The sequence below is a fragment of the Erigeron canadensis genome, chromosome 8 (assembly GCF_010389155.1).
Source record: "Erigeron canadensis isolate Cc75 chromosome 8, C_canadensis_v1, whole genome shotgun sequence".
Lineage (NCBI taxonomy): Eukaryota > Viridiplantae > Streptophyta > Magnoliopsida > Asterales > Asteraceae > Erigeron > Erigeron canadensis.
Genome location: NC_057768.1, coordinates 32,603,605 through 32,624,862, shown reverse-complemented (window position 1 = coordinate 32,624,862; position 21,258 = coordinate 32,603,605). Strand labels below are relative to the sequence as shown.

General features: G+C 30.1%; 1 protein-coding gene and 1 long non-coding RNA gene across 2 annotated transcripts; one reads left to right on the top strand and one right to left on the bottom strand.

The window, feature by feature from the left end:
* Positions 1 to 70: 70 nt before the first annotated feature.
* LOC122609716 (pentatricopeptide repeat-containing protein At4g21065-like) lies at positions 71 to 1,424 on the bottom strand. The gene has a single exon (XM_043782666.1). The coding sequence runs from the start codon at positions 1,298 to 1,300 to the stop codon at positions 89 to 91; it is 1,212 nt and encodes a 403-aa protein (XP_043638601.1). The 5' UTR covers positions 1,301 to 1,424; the 3' UTR covers positions 71 to 88.
* A 9,720-nt stretch (positions 1,425 to 11,144) lies between these two features.
* LOC122609796 lies at positions 11,145 to 11,822 on the top strand. The gene is made up of 2 exons (XR_006325395.1): positions 11,145 to 11,248; positions 11,412 to 11,822. It is a non-coding gene; the product is annotated as an uncharacterized LOC122609796 (long non-coding RNA).
* The last annotated feature ends 9,436 nt before the right edge of the window (positions 11,823 to 21,258 follow it).

Below are 21,258 nucleotides of genomic sequence, written 5' to 3'. Positions count from 1 at the left end.
CCTGTCCAATGTAGGCTACTAAGAACTCCCATCACCATTTCACGTTATCCGGCTTTATAGGACTGGATATCTCTTTGGTCCTTGCGTGTTAGAATCCCGATGGTACACCAATGAAACTGTTACCAGCGCACGCTTTTTGAACTTTATCAGCTACCATTGATCTTCTTACTCTCGATACTTGGTTCCAGTCTTCTAAACTTGCATAAGTATTAGCTAGAAGAACATAATCACTACTATGATCTGGTTCCACCTCAAGTAGATGCCACCTTACGTCCTCAGCTAGTTTGATATTTCCGTGCATATTACAACCTGCTAATAATGTCCTCCAGATAATGGCGTTGCATTTCATAGGCATATTGTGAACCAAACTATAAGCCTCGGTGACCAATCCTGCTCGAGATAACATGTCTACCATGCACCCGTAGTGTTTTATTGATGGTTTCATATGGTAATTGCTGGTCATTTCTTCAAAATACCGTCTTCCTTCTTCCACCATTCCTCCATGGCTACACGCAGTTAGAACTCCTAAGAAAGTAACATCATCAGGTGGTATGACGTTTTTGTTCATCATTAGTGAAAACATGGATAAAGCTTCCTGAGAGTAACTATGAGTTGCGAGTCCCAATATCATCGTGTTCCATGTTACTACATTTTTATCATTCATCATGCCAAAAACTCTTCGTGCTTCTTCCATCTCGCCACACCTTGTGTACATATGAATAAGAGAATTCGCAAGTGACATATCTCTCAGTAAAAAACTTTGATCCACAACGGAATGAACCCACCTCCCAACCTCCAACTCTCCCAATGCAGCACAAGCCGATAAGACCACCGCCAATGTAGCATTATCAGGTTTTACACCATCACTCTGCATCCGATAAAACAACTCCAACGCCTCTTTGTGTTTCCCACAACAAACATGGCAATCAATGATAGTATTCCAACCAACCAAGTCGGGTCTAGGCATTTCATCAAACACCTGACGTGCAACGACAACATCTTTTAACGTTCCATACATATGTATCATAGTATTCCTCACAAAAACATGACTCTCAAACCCATGTTTTACAACACTACAATGTACTTGTTTTCCCAACAAAACTGACCCACATTGCCCACTAGCTTTAAGCAAAAAACATAGTGTAAAATTATCCACAACTTCACCATATTCAACCATCTTTTTATAGTAACAAAAAACTTGATCAACTTTGTTCGTATTACCAAACCCTCTAATCATAGTATTCCAAAGAAACCCATCTGGCTTATTAATCTTACCGAAAACCGACACCGAATACTCCATACAACACTCATTTGATGTAGCACAAAACACTATAATCTTGCCCACAAGATATAGACTTTGAAAAAGGCCAGTTTGAACCAAATGGGCATGAAGTTGTTCAATTTGTTTTTTGCTACAACATTTCTTGAATATAGAAACAAGTGTCTGTTCTTTCTTTATGTAACTTTTTTCATGTGGGTTTTCAATCTTGGAATAAAATTTATAAAAAAGATTGGATCTTGGTGTTGATAATGTAACAAGTTTATATTTTGATGAAGATGGTTTTATCAAGCTAAAAAGTATATTCATTATATAAATTATTAAGTATTTTAAGTTAAGGTTTGGATAATTACTGATTTGGGTAAAGTTTATATAATGTTTGATGGGATAAATAGAAATTTGTTTGGTTTGGGTCGGTTTATAGAACAGAACGTGAGATCATATTCAAGGTGATGAAGCAGAATTAAAAGAAACATTTATTTATATTTACTACAGTATTTTTTTAGCAAAATTGTACCAAAGTATTTCATATTTTGGTGGTGTGACTGGTGTCTCTAAAATTAAAAAAAAAAAAAAAAGTGACCGGAATCATTGTTACCAAAAACGTTTAGTCGTTTACAATATAGATTTGGGCTCAAACCTTTTGCAGTAGATATGGGCAAGGCCTGAGTCGGGCTTTGGCCGGCTTAACATTTAAAACATCAGTCTTTTCTTAAAGTCCCCCAGTTTATAGGCAGGCCTTTTTTTGCGTGGGGAGCTAGTCTTGGTTCGGTTTTTTATGTTTTATCTTTTGTGTTTCTTTTGACGAGCCAATTTTTGAGATAGGAAAGCTTGTCAAAACTTAGTCATCTCCAATGGCATATATAAAATGTCTAAGCAAATCGGTCACCTCAACAACACGTCAGCAAACTGTTTCAACATATTGAACCAACATATTAAACTCATTTTGTCTCCAACCCAATGTACTAAAACTTAATTTGCTTTCAAAATGCCCATAACGTTGACTGGCTCTAAGGCTCCATGGAGTGTCTTTATCATTTTTTCCCCACTCTTTTTCACCTTTGTTATCTCTCTTTACTCACCATTTGCAAGAAATAGCTCACTAGCCTTCTTCATCCCTCCCCATCATTCCCCACTCAAAAAAAGAAAAAAACAAACACAAAAAAAAATCAATAAAGAAATGAAAAGTGAAATGGTGAGCAGCCCGTTAAGAACACTCCCCACTTTCTTCGTTACCTGATTGGTGCCTATACGACGTGATGGTGTTCTTGTAGTCACCGGCTGGTCACCACTTTTTCATTGGGTCGCTTCGTACACCAAAGTGTAATGCATATATAATACTTCAAGTCTTCAACCCTCACCTTTTAAAAAAAAAAAAGAGAGAAAAACGAATTTTTGGATAATGTGCATGATTGGCAATAAAGTGTCCATTTTACCCTTACATATTTGCTTAGGAGTTACATCAATGAAAGAATTATGTGGATCAAAAGATTCAAAACTATAAGAAAGGTAAGAGACTAAAAGATAAATTTCTGGTACTAAAATGGCCTTTAGATATCCTACCATGAGATATGAAAAGGTGTAATTCGAGTTTCTTGTTTGAAGTTCCAATAAAGTAAAAACGACAAGATAGCAACGTATTTCATATTACAACGTAGTTAAACATAAGAAGACGCTAAAGTCTGTTTAATTACATGATCAAAAATTAATGTCGCAAGAAACCGCTTTAGTCTATCTTGAGTCATGTAATAATTAGACGACATAGCAAAATGGTAACACAACCAGAGATCACCCATGATCAAAGAAAGGTTGGAGAGAATGGTTTAACACTTTAACGAACACTCAATTAGAGGCAACAAGTCTTAGGAATGTAACAAAATGTCTTTAGACTTGCCATGATATAAACTTATAAAGCTGAAAATTAAAGAAAATTCTCAAAACAAAGAATGAAGTTTGGTTCTTCACTTCTTTGGGTAGCTAAAAATCAAATTAGGTCATGAACTCATCACCACCTATGCTCAAACCTCTAACAATAAGTTGGATGGTAGATTACAATGTCGTCTCATGGATTTTAAATTAAAGGCCCTGCATTGCATTATTTATAAGGACTTTTATCCGTATCATTTACGTATCCTCTCATTTTATAGAATAAAAAAATACCTTTTATAATTAGCAATTCCAAACAGAAACACAATATCACATTGTAATCGTTGGGTATTATGATATGAATATTTAATACTAGCAAAAGAAAATTGAACTTTTTGGCCCTTAAACAAAACTAGGCCCTATTCATTTGAACATGTTGAACACCCTCAAATCCGTCCTTGGTAGATTATTTCTTTTTTTCTTTGGAAAGATAAATTGGGCTCAACGTTATTGTCTCTTCGTATACTCAACTCCAATTTCAAAGGTAATCTAATTCTTTTCACACAAAAAAAAATACTCATGTGTACTCCAGATCGAAAGTATTTTACGCACAACTGGATTTCAACCCAATACCAAGTTTTAATCCGAAGTACCAAACCATCTATTGATGGTTGGTATATGTTTGATGGCAATGAAAAGAAATGCATGTCTATTGTATGATGTAATACTATGTCTTAAATAGTTTAGAACCCTCAAACCAAAATTATCTTTACCGGTTCATATGCCAAAAGATTACATACAATATATCGCTTTATCGCTTGTAAACTCGGTATTTAGTATAACTTATTTATTGATAGAAAGCCAACTAAAGACAAACGATTTTTACGTAAACTACCATATTGTTTAAACAACCAAGGGATTAACATTAATCAACTTTCATATATCGATCTCTTCCCATCCCATATCCGGCCAATATATAATCTTAAAAAAAATTTCCTTACTTGGCTCATAATTTAAATTTGGTCTCCTTAAGGAAACGAGGCAAATGATGTGATGAAATGTATGTAACTTTTCAACTGGAATGACATGAGATTTGTTTGATTAGTTGAGGGTTTCTCTTAGTCCATTCATTTCCCCACACAATGTGCTAATGGACAATTTGTCATATCAAAATATTCCTTCTAATAATAATATATCACTAATCATATATATGTCTTATTATTTTGAAGAATTATGTAAAATTGTCACTCCATAGTCTCAACTTCCCTATTTTGTCATTTAAAGAAGAAATTAAGTTCGTACAAGATAATTTCAAAAGGTTAATATCCTTGGACTTCGAATGAACGTAATATATCTTGTTAATTAGTTAGAAATTTCTTATACTAAATATAAGTTAGTTTCTCTATCGCAAGAATTCACGACATAATCTATATGTGGAATATCTACGTAGGTACACTTATCTCTCGATTAGTCGATTTGTATGAAAAGAGGCTGTGAAATGAGTTGATATCAACCACACAACGACCATTTGGTGTAGTGGTAAGATTTTCTCTTGTCATTAAATTCGCTAAGGTCGATCCCCGCTCATGTACCGATGGTTTGTTGTATGGCGCATTGTATCAGACAGAATACTAGGGGTGTTCATCAAACCGTCAAACCATGAGAACCGGACCAAACCGGGGAACTTGAATTGGTTTGGTCGGATTGAATCGTTAAAGTTTGGTCTGACATTTTAAGTTTTAAAAAAACCGGGTTCCTTGGTCCGCTTATGGTTTGAGCAAAACTTAAACCGTCAAAACCGGACCGGACCAAAAGATATATATATATATATATATATATATATAATATACTTACTTCACATATATATCAACTTTACCGGAGGTATTCTATTTAACATTTTACATATTTTTGTAGTATGCACAGTATATTACCAGATAATTTAGTTCAGATATACTGTAAAAGATCGTTTGGTAGACAATTATAAGATATTATATTAAACATTTTTTCCTATTTTTACTTTCATTCTTTCCTATTTTCACTTTATTCTTTTATTTTTTCATCTTCATTATTCCACTATTTTTCTACTTAAGGATCAAAATTATAAGCTTGAGTCTTTCATCACCTTTGACATTTCATATACTAGCTAATCAACTCACATATTATGCGAGTAACTGAATAGAATTTAGTGTTAAAAATATAGTTTATTTAAAAGTCATAATATATAAATCACATTTGTTATATTAAAAATCTATGATAAATTGATTATTCAATTCTCATACTTTTAACTACGAAATAGTATTACAATAATAAATTTTAATCTACAAATTTATTTTCGATTTCAATATCAACCCTTTTGATAACACTTAACATTTTACTTAAGTTACAATGACATCAAAAGTAAAGTTATATAATTTAAAAAAGATATTATGAAAAATTTAATTAATTATACGGGTTTTGTTTTTTAGTTTCTATTTCTCCTAAATAGTTAATTAAAATATAAATTATCCATATATACCTACTAAAATTATGTTAAAATCATTATATCTTGAAATAAGTTTGAAATTGTTTTGTTTTGTCTATTTTTTTTGGATGATGTCATAAAAAATTAAGATAATATATTAACATGTTATGGAAAATTCTTTTAAAAAAACATGACATCATCACAATCTTCTTTTATTAATATAAGAGATTGTGAGTATAAAACACAATATAATTGTAACTTTATTAGTGTTTTTATTAATAATATTAAAATCATAGTGTTCGTGACATCTATTTGTGTAATAAAAGAAGGGAAAAAAATAAATATGGAAAATATGCATAAAATTATTTGGAGATAAAAATGAAAAAAAAAAATAAATCACGAAACCGTTAAACCGGACTGGCTTACATGGTTTGGTTTGGTCCGGTTAGACAAAGCACTTGGTTTGGTTTAAAATATGTTGAAACCAGAAATCCCGGTTTGGTTTGAGATTCAGTCAAAACCGGACCAAACCGGATCACGAACATCCCTAAGACTGACAGACACTGACCAATTGTAGTGCACTTTTACATATGTAGTAGCCGGTCATTATTCAATTCGTATAAAAATTGAAGTTGATAAAATGAATCTGAATATTTGAAAGTGATACTATACCGACCCTACCTCTAAAAAATATGTTACTCGTATAAAAATTATTGTTGAATGATTCAAATAACATAAAAAAACAAATTTGATGGCATCCGAACATATCACCAGGCTATCACTACTTTTCTAAACAGTCTAGAGAAGTCTTAAAAAAGTTTATCTATATATGCAAACCCAATATTTAATTTCGTTTACTAAATGAAGAATGCCAAAATCCAATAATCAATATTAAAAAATACATCTTGACACGATGACTCATGCTTTCTGTTTCACTAAATAGATAATCAAATTTTTTACATATATATAGAAATATGACTTTATTCTTCATTTTAAATAATGAAAGCATTCCATTACTACCAACCCAAAGAAATACGACCGTGATAATATTGAACGCGCATGTTCAAACACTTTACGGTATGATGAAAAGAGTCTTTTTCACATACATATATGTTATTTTCCGAAGTATTTCTTGGTCATTTCCAAATTAAACCTAATAAAATTCCAACTTAAATTTTTTTTAAAAAAACTCCTACCATTTTTTTTCCGAACATTCAGTTGGTATGTAACATCAGAAAAACCTCACCGTATAATGATTAATTATTACACGTACCCTAGACAACGAGATAATGTAAATAATTTTATTTAATCACAAACTCGGCCCTAAAATGGACGGGTGTATTACTACAATAATACAATCATACAATACTTACATCAACTTGAAATTACACTATTCATCTCAAATTATTATTTTTTTGTTTTATTCTTAAATCAAAAAATCTCAACTACTTTATACCCCAAAATGGAAGTATTTTATCGTTTTGTTTTTTGGTTTATTCTCATACCTAACATATAATATCGTGATTAATAAAACACTTGCATTAGGTTGAAATTTATGTTGAAATATATGTATCAATAGTAATAGTATATTAGTATAGTAATATCTAATTATTAGTTAGGAATTTTTCTTGATCATAATCAAACCCACGTGGAATGCAAATGACGTTTGGAATAATTAAATCTAATAATTAGCTAAAGAATACTTATGCCAACTCATCGTGGCCTGGGTTCCTAAGGTTCCGGGCTTCTTAGCCAATAAAAGTTCGCCACTCAGGCCTGTCCCCATCGTTGCTACATGTTGGGAGATAAGGCAGCAGACCCTACATAGCCCATCTACATATGGGTCAACTCTTGGGTTAGCTAACCATCGAGTAGTAAACAACTACTAAAATAAAGAGAAAATCGCGTCATTAGTCATATTTCATTGCGATTATATTAAATTAGCCAAGTTTTTTTGAATTTTCTAAAAATAGCCAACAAAATCGTAATAAACTGACAAAATCGCAATGAGATCTTCAAAATCATAATGAGAACATCAAAATCGCAATAAGATTAACAGAATCGCAATGAGATTATGAAGAATCGCAACGAGATTCTGAGAATCGCAACGAGATCTTGAGAATCGCAATGGGATTCTCCTGTAGAATCTCTATGAGATCCTGCGGAATCTCTACGAGATTATCAGAATCGCATAGAGATCATCAGAATTGCATTGCGATTCTTAGAATCTCGTTGCGATTCTGTAGAATCTCATTGCGATTTTGAAGATCTCATTGCGATTTTGTCAGTTTATTGCGATTTTGTTGGTTATTTTGTGAAAATCCAAAAAAACTTGGCTAATTTGGTATAATCGCAATGAAATTTGGCTAATGACGTGATTTTCTCTAAAATAAATCATCCTTACACAAACTTATTTTATTATTTACATAAAAATGTATATGTTACATAACTTGAAAATGTTTCTTGTTTATTTCAATGTAATATACTAATATAAATATTATTTTATTGATTACCTATTAAAAACACAAAGAACACTAATCGATATTGATCGACATCACATTATATTGCATGTTTTGTATCAATATTGATTTAAACCAGAATATTGCCCGCGTAATGTGGTGGTAAAAATGACGGAGACAATGTGGTGGCAACAACGACGACTAGTGGTAGCGGTAGCGGCGACGATTAGTGTTGGTCATTAATATAAATGTAATTGATTTAAAAGAGGATAATGTAGTTATTTTATAAGTTGAAAAATAAATGTTAAAAATTCAATCATTAAGTGTATTTTTGGTATACTATACATGTAAGGTGTTAAGTATGTGGAATTTCGAAGGGCAATAAACTTAGGTGTGGAACCCCTCACATACTAATTTTTTAATATTTGTTGAATTTTAAGTAAATCACATGGCCCCCCTTATTTTTATGGATTAAAAAAAACAATATGTGAGTGTTTCACACCTAAGCTTAGCTACCTAACAGCCTTATATATATATATATATATATATATATATATATATATATATGTGTGTGTGTGTGTGTGTGTGTGTATGTGTGTGTGTGCGCGTGTGTGTTTGTGTGTGTGTGTGTGGTTATTTAGAGTACAACTAATCCAAAAAGTACAAGACACCGTTGGATCTTCTTCCTCCTCCTTCCTTCTTCTCCGGTGAGACAACCACTACCACCAACTCCGATGACATCTTTGGCGACTTTTCCGATGAGAATCAGGTTCGTTTTCGGGTGGATACATTACGGGCGTTGCCCTCATCCGTTCTAAACTAGTTGTCACGGTACGCATATGAGAATCATATGAATTTGATGGGGCGGCGATCCAAGAGATGGTGGTGGTTTGATACGCTACGAGCGAAGCCCTTGCTGCCGGCGCCGTGGTTGGGGTGGTCGGAGATGATGGTGGTGGCGGTGGTTGTCTCGCCGGAGAAGAAGGAGGTGGTAGCTGGCGGCGCCAGTCTCGCCGGAGAAAAAAGGAAGAAGATATCCCCTTATACTTTTTGGATTGCTAGTACTCTAATTATATTTCTCATATCTACCAATATATATATAACAAGGTCCTAAATTCATTTTAGGAACCCTTGGATGAGTTCTATCTTTAATTTATAACCATTAGATCAAATTTAATTATTCCATCTTTATTAAATGACAATATTAATACTTATACTTTATACAATTAGACATAAAACCCCCTTAAATTATTAACCATAGATAATCTACCAATATATTGAACGCCTAAGACTTTCCTTCTAAGTTATATACCATAAATAATGATATATAATAATAATATCAATAATAACAATAATATATGCGTACCATTGAATATACCTGCATTTAACATTTACTTTTATTTATATTTATATTTACTAGCATGGTGTCCACGCAATGCGACGGTGACGACGACAATGCGGTGGTGATGGGTGGTGACGACTGATGATGGTGACGACGAGTAGTATATGTTGTTCATGTAAATTTAATTGATATAATTATGTTTAGTGTAGTTATTTTAAAATTTTAAGGATTGGTGGTGTAATTTATTTCGTTAAAGGTGTTTTAGGTACATTGATGGTGATAATTAAATTAGTGGATAAAAAAGGGTGATTAAAATAAAAAGAGGGGTATTTTTGTCATATCGCCTAATGTAACTTTCAACATTTCTAAAATTAAAAGGGGCTATAATTTTTATAAGTAGGTATAGATATAGACTAGATTATTACAAGCGTAATACGCAGGAAATATATATAATAATGACATGTTAATTTTTGAAAATATCATAAGTTGACAAATATTTAACCAGGTAAGAATTAAACCACACTAAAAACATGAAGTTACATTAGTGGTCGTTTAGATTCCGGTTAAGAGTAACCAGACAGTTGAAAAATACATACATTATCTATTAGAGACCTCGCTAAGTAAGGTTTTGTTTCTTTATATGTCTTTTATTCATCCGAATATGTCTGCATTATCATTATACTTGTGCTTTAACATTTTGCTCGAATAATTTAGTTATATACTAAAGTTACTAAGCAATTTAAATATCTATCTCTATATATTGCATGTTGTGTTAATATGACTTAAAATATACATAATATCATTACAATTTTCATACAAATATTATTTCATATATAATTTAAATATCTATCTCTATTTGTTTTTTAGTTCTTTATTAAAAAGGTGAGTTTGACATCCGGTCTGATTTTTAAAACATTGATTTAATAAAAACTTTATATGATAAAACTTCTATACATAAATCCTTATAACCAAATTTTATTCGTTATATGATAGAAATACTATATAAAAAATATATACTTTGATAAAACGTATTACATTAAAAAAAAGTTATTGTAAAAAAAATAAAAATTTTATTTTAAAGATAAAAAATGATGTAAAAGAAAAAAAAATATTAGTTTTCATAATTATATCATTAAAAGCATTAATTATTAATGTCTACAAATTTAAATAAAGACATAATAATATGAGGGGGTTGTCCCCCATCTAAGCTTAAATGGGGAACCCCTCACATTTTGTTTTTTTAACTATAAAAATCATGGGGGCCCATGATTTTTTTTAAGATACAAAAAAACATTTAAATATTTGAATGTGAGGGGTTCCCCATCTAAGCTTAGATAAGGAACAACCCCATATTCACTTTATATATGGGAAAAGTGAGTATGAGTCTGTTATGCAGCCAACTTAGGTGAAAAAACCCTTCACATATTAATTTTTTAATATTTATATTAAATATATGGCCCTTCATGATTTTTACCTTTAAAAAAGATATGCGAGGGGTTTTTAACTCAACTTGGATGTCTAACTGCCTCATATTCCCTTCCCCCTATATATATATATATAGAGAGAGAGAGAGAGAGAAAGGGTAAAATAAAACAACTATTAATCTAAAACAAATAAGACACATTATAAGCTTAACATGTGGCCAGGGAGTTAAATTAATTTTTAAAATACGTTGAGGCTATTTTAGGTACAATACATCTATAGTATATTGCTTGTATGTATATTTTTTAAAAAGGATAATATGTCCATCCGTTCAAATCTCTAGGAACCTCTTCGGCTCTTCCCATCATCCACAGATCCACTCATAATTCCATATATTTTCCTTTTCTTTTCCTTCCCAGGTAATAAACTATTATTATTATTATTAATCCAAATCTAAATCTTAATTTTGAAACTCCAGATTGATGATTAAACAATATACTGATCTTAGTGATCTTTGGATAAATCAAACTACATCTGCGAATATAATTTTGTTAAAGGGTTGATTTCACAATGCTTCTTTAGACAGCAGGTTTTAATTCAGTTTCATGTTGGTGCTTACTTCTTGTGTCACGGTGCATCACTTTGTATGAGGATGCAAACTATTTGGAAGATGGTCATCAAAGTGAATCTAGGTGCATCAGTTTTCAGATAATATGTCATTAAAGTGAATCTTGGTGCATCGGTTTTTTGCTAATATATGATTGAAGTTAATCATGTTGGAGGTTGAAGATGAGCCATCAAAGTGAATCATTGTGCATCAATGCATTAGTTTCAGAATTTTGATAATATGTCAAAAAAGTTAATGAAGCCGGAGGTTGAAGATGGATTATCAAAGTAAATAAAAGTATATCAACATGCATCAGATGTCTTGCTTTTTTTTTGTGCATCAACGATTTGATAATTTACGGTTGTGCATCACCATTTTCGTTGATATACACATGTGTATTCACTTTCTGTATTTTTGTGTTTTTGTAGGGAGAGAATAAGAGAAATGGTCAAAAATAAATAAATATATAAAAAATAAAAAAAATTCAGAAGGAAAGAGGCGAGACAAATACAAGTAAATGACATAAATATATCCTTGATCACTAATATTTTAAGTTTAAAAAAGATTTAATTACTAAAATCTTGATCCACATGATCTAAAGGCTGAAAATTTATCTTATTTGTTTTACCATAATAGTTATCTTACAATACCTAACCTCTATATAGAGAAAGGGTAAAATATACTATTTTCTTTAAAAAGCGAACTATTAAATAAATGCGAGTGAAAAAACTTATAAACTTAAATATAAAAGTATATGAAAAAATAATTTGATAATCTGGTATTCAATAAAAAAAATATATATGTTCGAGTAGTACAAATGTCATATATGATACTTTATTTTCATGCGTAAGATATTCAAGCTTTATTTGTACTTTTTAAAATGTGCATAGAAATTATTACGTGGATTGAATTACAATTATCAATAGAAATATTAATATGTTTAAAAACTTTTATGTTATTAGAAAGATTTTTAAGCTAACATATTATTATAATTCTCTGTTATTTTTATTATGAATATTAAAATAACATTTTTAATAATAACTAGCGAGACACTAGAGAAAGTACAACTAAACGGGGTACAAGGTTATATTACAGATTTTGACATATGGGACATATTGATATTTATAATAGAGATGTAAAAAAGGAAAGCACAACCACAAAATAAACAAAAAAAGAAGAGCACAATTATGAACATTTACTTTTGAAATATATAAGATTATGAGTTAATATTCAATGATTTTGGTTATAGTTTTAGTCATATTATTTTATTAAATGGTTAAAAATGATAACTTATAGTTAATAATTTGATATTTGAATTTGTATAAATAAAGAGATATATGTTTTTTTGAAAAATATATATTATCAGACTAAATAAAACATATTTTACGTTTATTTATAGTTACATCGTCATTATATACAAATATATAACAAACATACCAAGAAACCATCTATAATAAAAAACCATTTTCGAATAATAACATCAATATTTTTTATTACATATTTTATATATATTTAACATATCCCATTAATTATATTTGATACGTTTTTTAAAAAATATTATTATTTTATTTAAATTTGTCGTATGTATAACTTTTAATATTAATAATGTATTATAAATATATAATATGTTTGTCTCGCGTATTACGCGGGAAAATAATCTAGTATTTTATATTATATAAAGTTTAATTGAACAATTTAAAAGATAAACTTTATAATTGTTTGGTTGGATTGTGAAATATTGTCCTTTATTAATGTTAATATGATAAGACGATGTATATGATTGATAGTACGGAGTAATAATTATTTTACTTGTACTCTTTTTGTATACAATCATTCTTAAATTTGTGATTCTTATGTAGTGTCTATCATAAGAAAATAAGAAGTGCATAATAATTAAAGATGAAAGGAATAAAGATAAACAACGTACATGTTTAGGCTTCCTTTTTTCAGTAAAAACATGTTCCGTAAAATACGTATAAAAACAAAAAAGTTAGATATGAATCTTGAAATTAAGCTTATCTAGTTACGCATTTAGTAATACTATATCTCTTAAACACTTCCTTAAAAATTCTAAAATACATCTAAGAAGCATGTAATGTCTAAGTTTTGGTTAAGTGTCATATTAAGATAATTTGATGAGAATACGACATTCACTTTTATGTAAAACTAATTATATAACTTACTAGTCCTAATACTCGTAAGATGAACGGTAACTATATATATTGTATCACACAAAAAATTCGAATATGTCTTATACATGTTTCGTGAGTGTGAAATAAATTATGGTTAAAGTAAACCAATTATTGAAGCTAAATTATAATAAACAGGTATGATAAATACAATATATGTTTATTTAGAGTCTTGGATTTACTTTAAATTTCTAAAATCACATCAAAATCGAAACTCGTTAGCATAGTGGATGACGACAAATAGTCTTGTGATTTCGGATCGTAAACTCAAATTTTTAAAGTTTTCATGTTAATAACTTATTATAAGTGATATAAGTAATAGGAGTTGAAGAATCGGAAAAAAAAAGAGATAGTTTTTTAGTGAAAAACGATTAATCAAATAAGGTTATAATGTTATCTGTATTAATATAATCCAAGTGTTAGAGTTTAATTTTATGTCTAATAAGAAAATTGAATTTATATACAATTAAAAATAGCTAATTTAATAAAATAAATAAATTAAAAGGACACGTGTCGATCAAGGATTACGCCACGTATCGTCTCAAAAATATCTAGATCAATCATGTTTTAGTTTGTTGATAGATAAAATTCTGGCTTGTATTATCATCTTGTAAACTTTCAATGGAAGAACACTGATTTGGGTATCAATAATTCAGTATAAATTTAGTCATTATGAATTTGAAGCCATTTTCGTGTAAATCGATTTATATCGCAATATTTTTAACGTATTATATATATGAACATGTCACATATTGTTATAATAACCTCATGTTTAAATCTTAAAATGTAATTATCATTGTAATTTACACACGTTTGGAAGTATATTCAGTGTATGTTTATATATATATTTTCTAATTAACGTATTATAGCTTACCACATTGTAATTTACACACGGTACGTAACGTATTATTATATTTATATACTATTAAACGAAATGAAAGCATGAACAGTAACTCGCCTATGTGGCGAGTTACTGTTCGTCCACGTAACGTCTAGTAAAAATTTATCAAATCGCATCCTGTTTGATTTTTTATTACGGGTTATTTGTTGGTTTTTTGTACACTCTTTTTTCTTTTGGGTTCTCAAACAATATATTGCAACTTTTTTATGTAATTATGTCTATATATCCCGTACCATTATCATTATTCGGATTTTGTCATATCGCATCCCGTTTGCCTTTCTATTATGGGTTACTTATTGGTTTTTTCACAATTTTTTTTTTGGGTTTTCAAATACTATATTGCAACGTTTTTACGGTTATATCCCGTAATGTTATGTACCTTATTTGGTTTTTACACACTTTCTTCTTTGTAATTTCAATTAATATATTGAAAACTTTCATTCGGCTTTTTTCTTTGTGCATATTAGATAGATGCATTACTATAAACTTTTATTGCTTTAAATAAATATACATTTCATACGGTAAAAGTGAGATAACAAAATATAATCAGAATAATTGACACTGAATAACACTCAGATGAAAACTGATGTGGTTTTGCCATGAAATAAATATATATGCGTATGAAACAAACTTATCTATGACACAATGATTTTTAATTAGGCGGTTAAAAGGTTCAACATAATTACTCTAAAACAACTCAACCATTTCAAAACGAAAATTAAGGTCCCGCAACGCGAGACTCGAGTTATACTAGTTATATATATTCGGTGTATGTTTATATCCGGCCGTATAAATCAATGTGCATTTGGACCAAAATACTTGAAGTCAAGGGATCGAGTCTTAGCCTCTTAGGGTGGGGGGAGTGGCTCACCACCCCTCCTCGCTTTTTCTCCTCATTCTCGTTCACTCCCTAATTGCAAGGATTGCTTCCCCGCCCTGCCCCTCCCCATCATTTTTTATTTAGTTTATTTTCTATTTATTTTTTATTAAAATAATAATTTAAACTTTAATTTAATAACTTAAAACAAATATTACTAAAACCATAAAATAATACATAATATTACTAAAACCATAAAATATTACATAATATTACTAAAATCATTGAAAAACATTACATTACATTACATTACTAAAATCATTTTCGATAAATGTAATTACCATTGCTTCTTTTACTCATTGGAAGGTGGAAGAGGTAGTGGTAAGCTGGAAAATAATTATCGATCTTCTGTCGAAGATATACAACATACTCATTTTCGGCAGCGTTACGAACCCGATCGAGAGCTTCAATTCGGTTGATTTCGACTTGGTAAGCCGCCTTCTTGTCAGATACACTCTGAATAACGGTGTTCACTTGAGATCAGTGTCTGTCGTCGTTGACCACGTGAGTTTGCATCGCCATCTTAACATCCCTTAGGTTTATGTTTGCCATGTTTTATATGTATTATGTGTGTGTTGTGTGATGGAATAAAAAGAAAGGATACGAAAATGAAGAAGAAAAGAAAGAGCAGAAGGCAGAAATGGAGGAAGAAGAAAGAAAAAAGAGGGAAAAGAAAAGAATGAATTTGGACCGTTAATGTGGGCCACATGTTATTTATTTTTTTGGTTCTAACATTCAAGTTTTGCGAGAGTGAGCTGGGGACCACGTTCTCCATGCTTTACTGCTCAACCGGTACCGGTAACACGGGACGATATTCCTTTAGGTACCGGACCGATACCTAATGGGTACCGGTAGTATTAGAATATGATCACGTAAAATGAACGTATGTCCGGGAAGTATTTAAGCCTACGGGGTCACACCTCAACATGAATGTAATTTATATTATTAATTAATATATTGAAGTAATATATGAAGTAATATATTAATTCGTTTGATCACTAAATGATTAATTTAAATAAGTTAAAGGGTTAATTATATTTAATTAATTAAAAAGAAGGATTAAATGTGAAATTAGGAAATTAGTGTTGGACCCTAATTCTCTAAAGGGGGGCCCGATTTTTACAAGGCTTTTAAGGCCTTGATTAACTTGGTCACCAAGTCATTAAACCCTTAATTCAAAGGGTTTAGATCAATTTCACACCTAAGTAATCCTCTTTTCCTCTACTGTTTACTTCACGGCCGAAACCCTCTAAGGGTTGTTCGACTTTGTGAAATTCAAATGTCCATAAGCAACTTTAATAATTAATGCTTTGTATGGCATTAATTGTGGTTCGTTTATTTCGACAGCAACATGCTTTTGATTTATGGGGTTTTTGTATTAAAGGAGATATACAACGGGTTTGTGGGTTCGTGATCAAGTATTAGCATACATACATTCCAACGTTGTGTGTGCAATCGTAGAGAGGTTTAATTCAAACCTTGTCATAAAGGTTTCTTGCTTTATTCTCTCCAATTTAAGGTACACGTTTTCTATCTTGGTTAATTAATTAAACTACATAGATCTTGTCTTCCGCTGCGTGTTTTGTGATTTGATTTGATAATAGTTATATAACCCAACAGTGGTATCACGAGCCTACTATCTATGTTTTTTAATTACCAATTAAATCAAATCTTGAAGAGGGGTTAGGGCTCTTGATTATTGAATTTTTTGGGCTATATATATATATATTTATATATATTTAAATTGATTTTGTAATTTAATTACATTATTTAAATATGAAAAAAAGTTTTATTTAATATATATATATATATAGTTCGAATTTTCCAGAGAAAAAAAAAAGTTTTTTTTAGGGTTTCTAATCCAAGTTTTGATTAATTACATGTTTATGTGATAAATTGTATGCAACTATATGTTGTACCTTTAATTTTAATGGTTAAAAAGAAGTAAAAATCATGAATTTTTCATGCAAATCATTCATGATTCTTACTTAGATATATTGATATGAAATCTTGATCATTAGGGTTAATTATGCTAGATAATTGAAGAATTAATTGTGTGACAATGTGATTATGCTTTGTGTAATATTCTGTTTGACACCAGTTCACTAAAACGAGCATAACTAATCAACCGTAATGAGTTGTAAGTCGAATTTTGGACAGTAGATGCATGACTCATAGGGCTACAACTTTCGTGTTTTGTGCTAAGCCCAGTTCGGCCTTCTTCAGGGCCAGAATTGGTCGACAAGCTGCTGGATTTTCCAGATCAGCATCTTGTAATTATGGTAGATAAATTTGTTATTATATTTTTGGCTTACGCAATCAAGGAAACTTGATGTATGTGGTCTCTTTCCTTATGAAAGAGGAGCCAAATCTTATGCCATAGTGACCATAATTAGGTTGATTACCTTAATTGTGAAGTTGAAATTTAGTAAGTTACCTTAAATCGTTAAGTTGTATATTTAGTAACTTACCTTAATTGTTAAGTTGTATTTTTAGTAAGTTTATTATTTTGCATTTTTATTGAGATATAAATTGTGATGCAAAATAGTTTTTGGAAAATATAAACTTAGACTAAATTATATCGAAATTAACCCAAGAAAATATAAACTTACCTAATTAATAGAGGACTCCATTGTTTAATAAGAAATTAACCCAAGAAATTTAAAAAAGATCAAATTCAGTGTTTGGTAACAAAACAAAGCGAGAGAAATGAAAATAAGTTTTCATCATAAAACTATACTAAAATATACACATCCAAACGATGAAAAAATTGCAAGCATATCATACCAATGAAACCAATCCTTTTACAGCTATAATATCAATACATTTACCATAAACATAAAACTTAAACAAATTTAATAACCACATGATTTTTAATCTCACCAGTCAATCTTTAGAACATTTCATCATTACAATTGATTTCAACCATTCATATTCAACTTAACTCATCTAATTTCGATCTTATAATTCAATTTACCCATACATAATATATTTCAACACTATATATTTAAATAAAGCATATAACACAAATGCCCACCAAGGTGCATGGTCTGATCATGTAATAATATATTGTTATTTTTACGTGATATTACGTTCGTCTTTAATATCCATTTTCCCATATATATATATATATAAACTTTATAAATTTATGGGTCATATCATTGAAAATCAAAATATAGAATTATATTTAATTTTTCTTTCTTCTTTCTCTATTTTTCTTGATTGATCCATATAAGTTTGTAAAGATTGTTTATAAATATTTGTTCACTTTAATCAAAAATCAGTTAAACTAAGTACAAGGAAGTTAAATACTCACTAGTTTGAAATATATACTATTACTAGTCCTAATACTCGTATGATGTACGGTATATATATATATATATATTGTGTCATAAAGAAATTTCAATATGCCTCAATCCGTGAAATAAATTGTGGTTAAAGTAAATCGATGATTGAAGCTAAGTTACAATCAGGGTTGGCTCGACTATTTATTGGGGTCAAGCATGGGCTTTAGGCCCCCAAAAACAAAAGGCCCCCAAATTTGTAGCTATCTGTTTGTATACATCAAAATTTCCAGGCAGCTAGAAAAATACTCAAGTAAATTAAAGAAAAAGAAGAGGGAATAGAGTAAGTCAAACGCCTCATATCTCGAAGTCTTCATCTCCTCGAAAGCTGAAAAACATATGAGAAGAATAAAAAGCTTATCACCTAATTGATTTTGGTAAAGGAAACGCATTTATTCCTTTGTCTTGCAACTCCCTCTCCTTAGTATATCGTAATTTTTTTTTTATGTTTTAAAACACAATTTCAGTATATTATATATTAGTTCTAACTGAATAAGGGTGAAAGTAGATTTTTAGGAATGTTACATGTTGTTCATCTCCTTAAAAACCGATAAAGGATTAGGGTTTTTATTAATCTTATTTTAATTCTGGTGATGATGAGACATATACACAACTAAGGTTTGTAAATGTGGGTCTTTTGTTATCATCATAAAAGTTTGACCAGCAAAAATTAGGATTATGTGATAACTAGTTTATTAATGTTAAGGGCTTTTAAAACTGGTAGTGATACGCTTAATAATGTTAGATTGTTAGACTTGCTAAATGTTGTAATTATTAAGCCGAGTTTGATTGTCAAAACGAGTCAACAAAACATGGTACAACTTGGGTAAAGAAGACAATTACATGTTAACTTTTTATCAACCCTGAATATTGTTTCTTTAAACGGCAAGTTAAAACCAGAAGCAACCAAGTAGCAGCCCAACATCAAGTGACCAACAACAGCAACATCAACATACAGCAGGTACACTTTTTTGTGTTAATAAAATAGGCCCCCACAATTAAAAGTTTTAAAATAAGAACGGTGAGAACACTTAAAAAACATCATTTTGATGTATTAAAAGTCCATATAACTAACATAGTGCATAACTAATTATCATTATTTAAGTATATAACAACACATTGGCCTGTCAAAATCAAGAAAATCATGTTTTTTGTTTTGTGCATCCATCTTGGATGCATATTCTTCAAAATGACGCATCCACCAAAAAACGTGATTTTTTCGATTTTGATGGATCAATGTGTTGTTAAACACTTAGATAATGATAATTAGTTATGCACTATGTTAGTTTTATGGACTTTTAATGCATCAAAATAATGTTTTTTAAGTGTTCTCACCGTTCTTATTTTAATATTGTTCTCACCGGAGTGTTACCATATATATATATATATATATATATATATATATATATATATATAGTGTAATTGTATATCGCTGTTAACAAATTATACTAGTCTTATCATAACAACAAATCGTCATTTCCCAAGGGAAAAAAAAATTGGTAGAAGATAAGAGAAGGATTAGAAAGTTTAGAAGACTGACTGATTGGCTGTGATGGCTCCCACCAAATCCTGAAAGTTGACTTTTAATACTTGACCAATTAAGTTTAGGACGGCTGAGTTACGGTGGCGAAACAAAATACTTTTTGTTTGACACGCGTCCATGCAATATATTCCCTTATTTTTCTAGAAGAGGAAAGCTTACTTTCTATAGAAGTAATTAGTATAATTTTTTTCATTTATAAAATTTTATACTAGTAACAGTGTGTAAGATATTATACATAAAGATAATTGTTTTTAAAGTTAAAACTGTAGAATATTTAACCTTTTTATCCATAGTCCTGAATTACATACATACACCGTAACAAGACAAGATTGAGCACACTGTGGTCACCAAATGGGGTGGTCGTGTGTAGGGTTGTCAATCGGATTGAGTTATGTCGGATTGACGGGTTGAAGATCGCAGACTCTATCTATCCGACTCGTTAAAAGTTTCATGTTAGGAATTCAGCCCGGGCCCCACTTGGATTGACTCGATTAGTATATAAGTTGATGGATTGTCAGATTAAATGAGTTGGTTTTAGCTCAAATAAGTTTTAAATAGTTTTTAAAAACAAGATACGTTACTAATAATAAGGTAATGAATAATAAACTTATGTAATATGCCTTATAATATCGTTTAGAAAACTAACAACTCATGTTCTTTTTATTTTTTAAAAAATAGTAAATAATACTCTCTTTGTAAAGTATTCGAAGTAATAGTTTTTTTTTGTTTAAACTTTTTTTTAAAAAAAAAAACAAGTTATATCTGAATAATGGGTAAGCGAGCAACAAGCTGCGCCGTTATTCCTTTTTGAATCGAAAAACCTATAAGTAATAGTTATATTATATTTTATGAACGAAGAATTTGAAAAGTTACTTTAAGCATATATAACGAAATGTATTATATTATATATATATATATTAAAAAAAATAATTTAAATAAGTATCGGGTTGGGTTGTCGACCTGAAGAT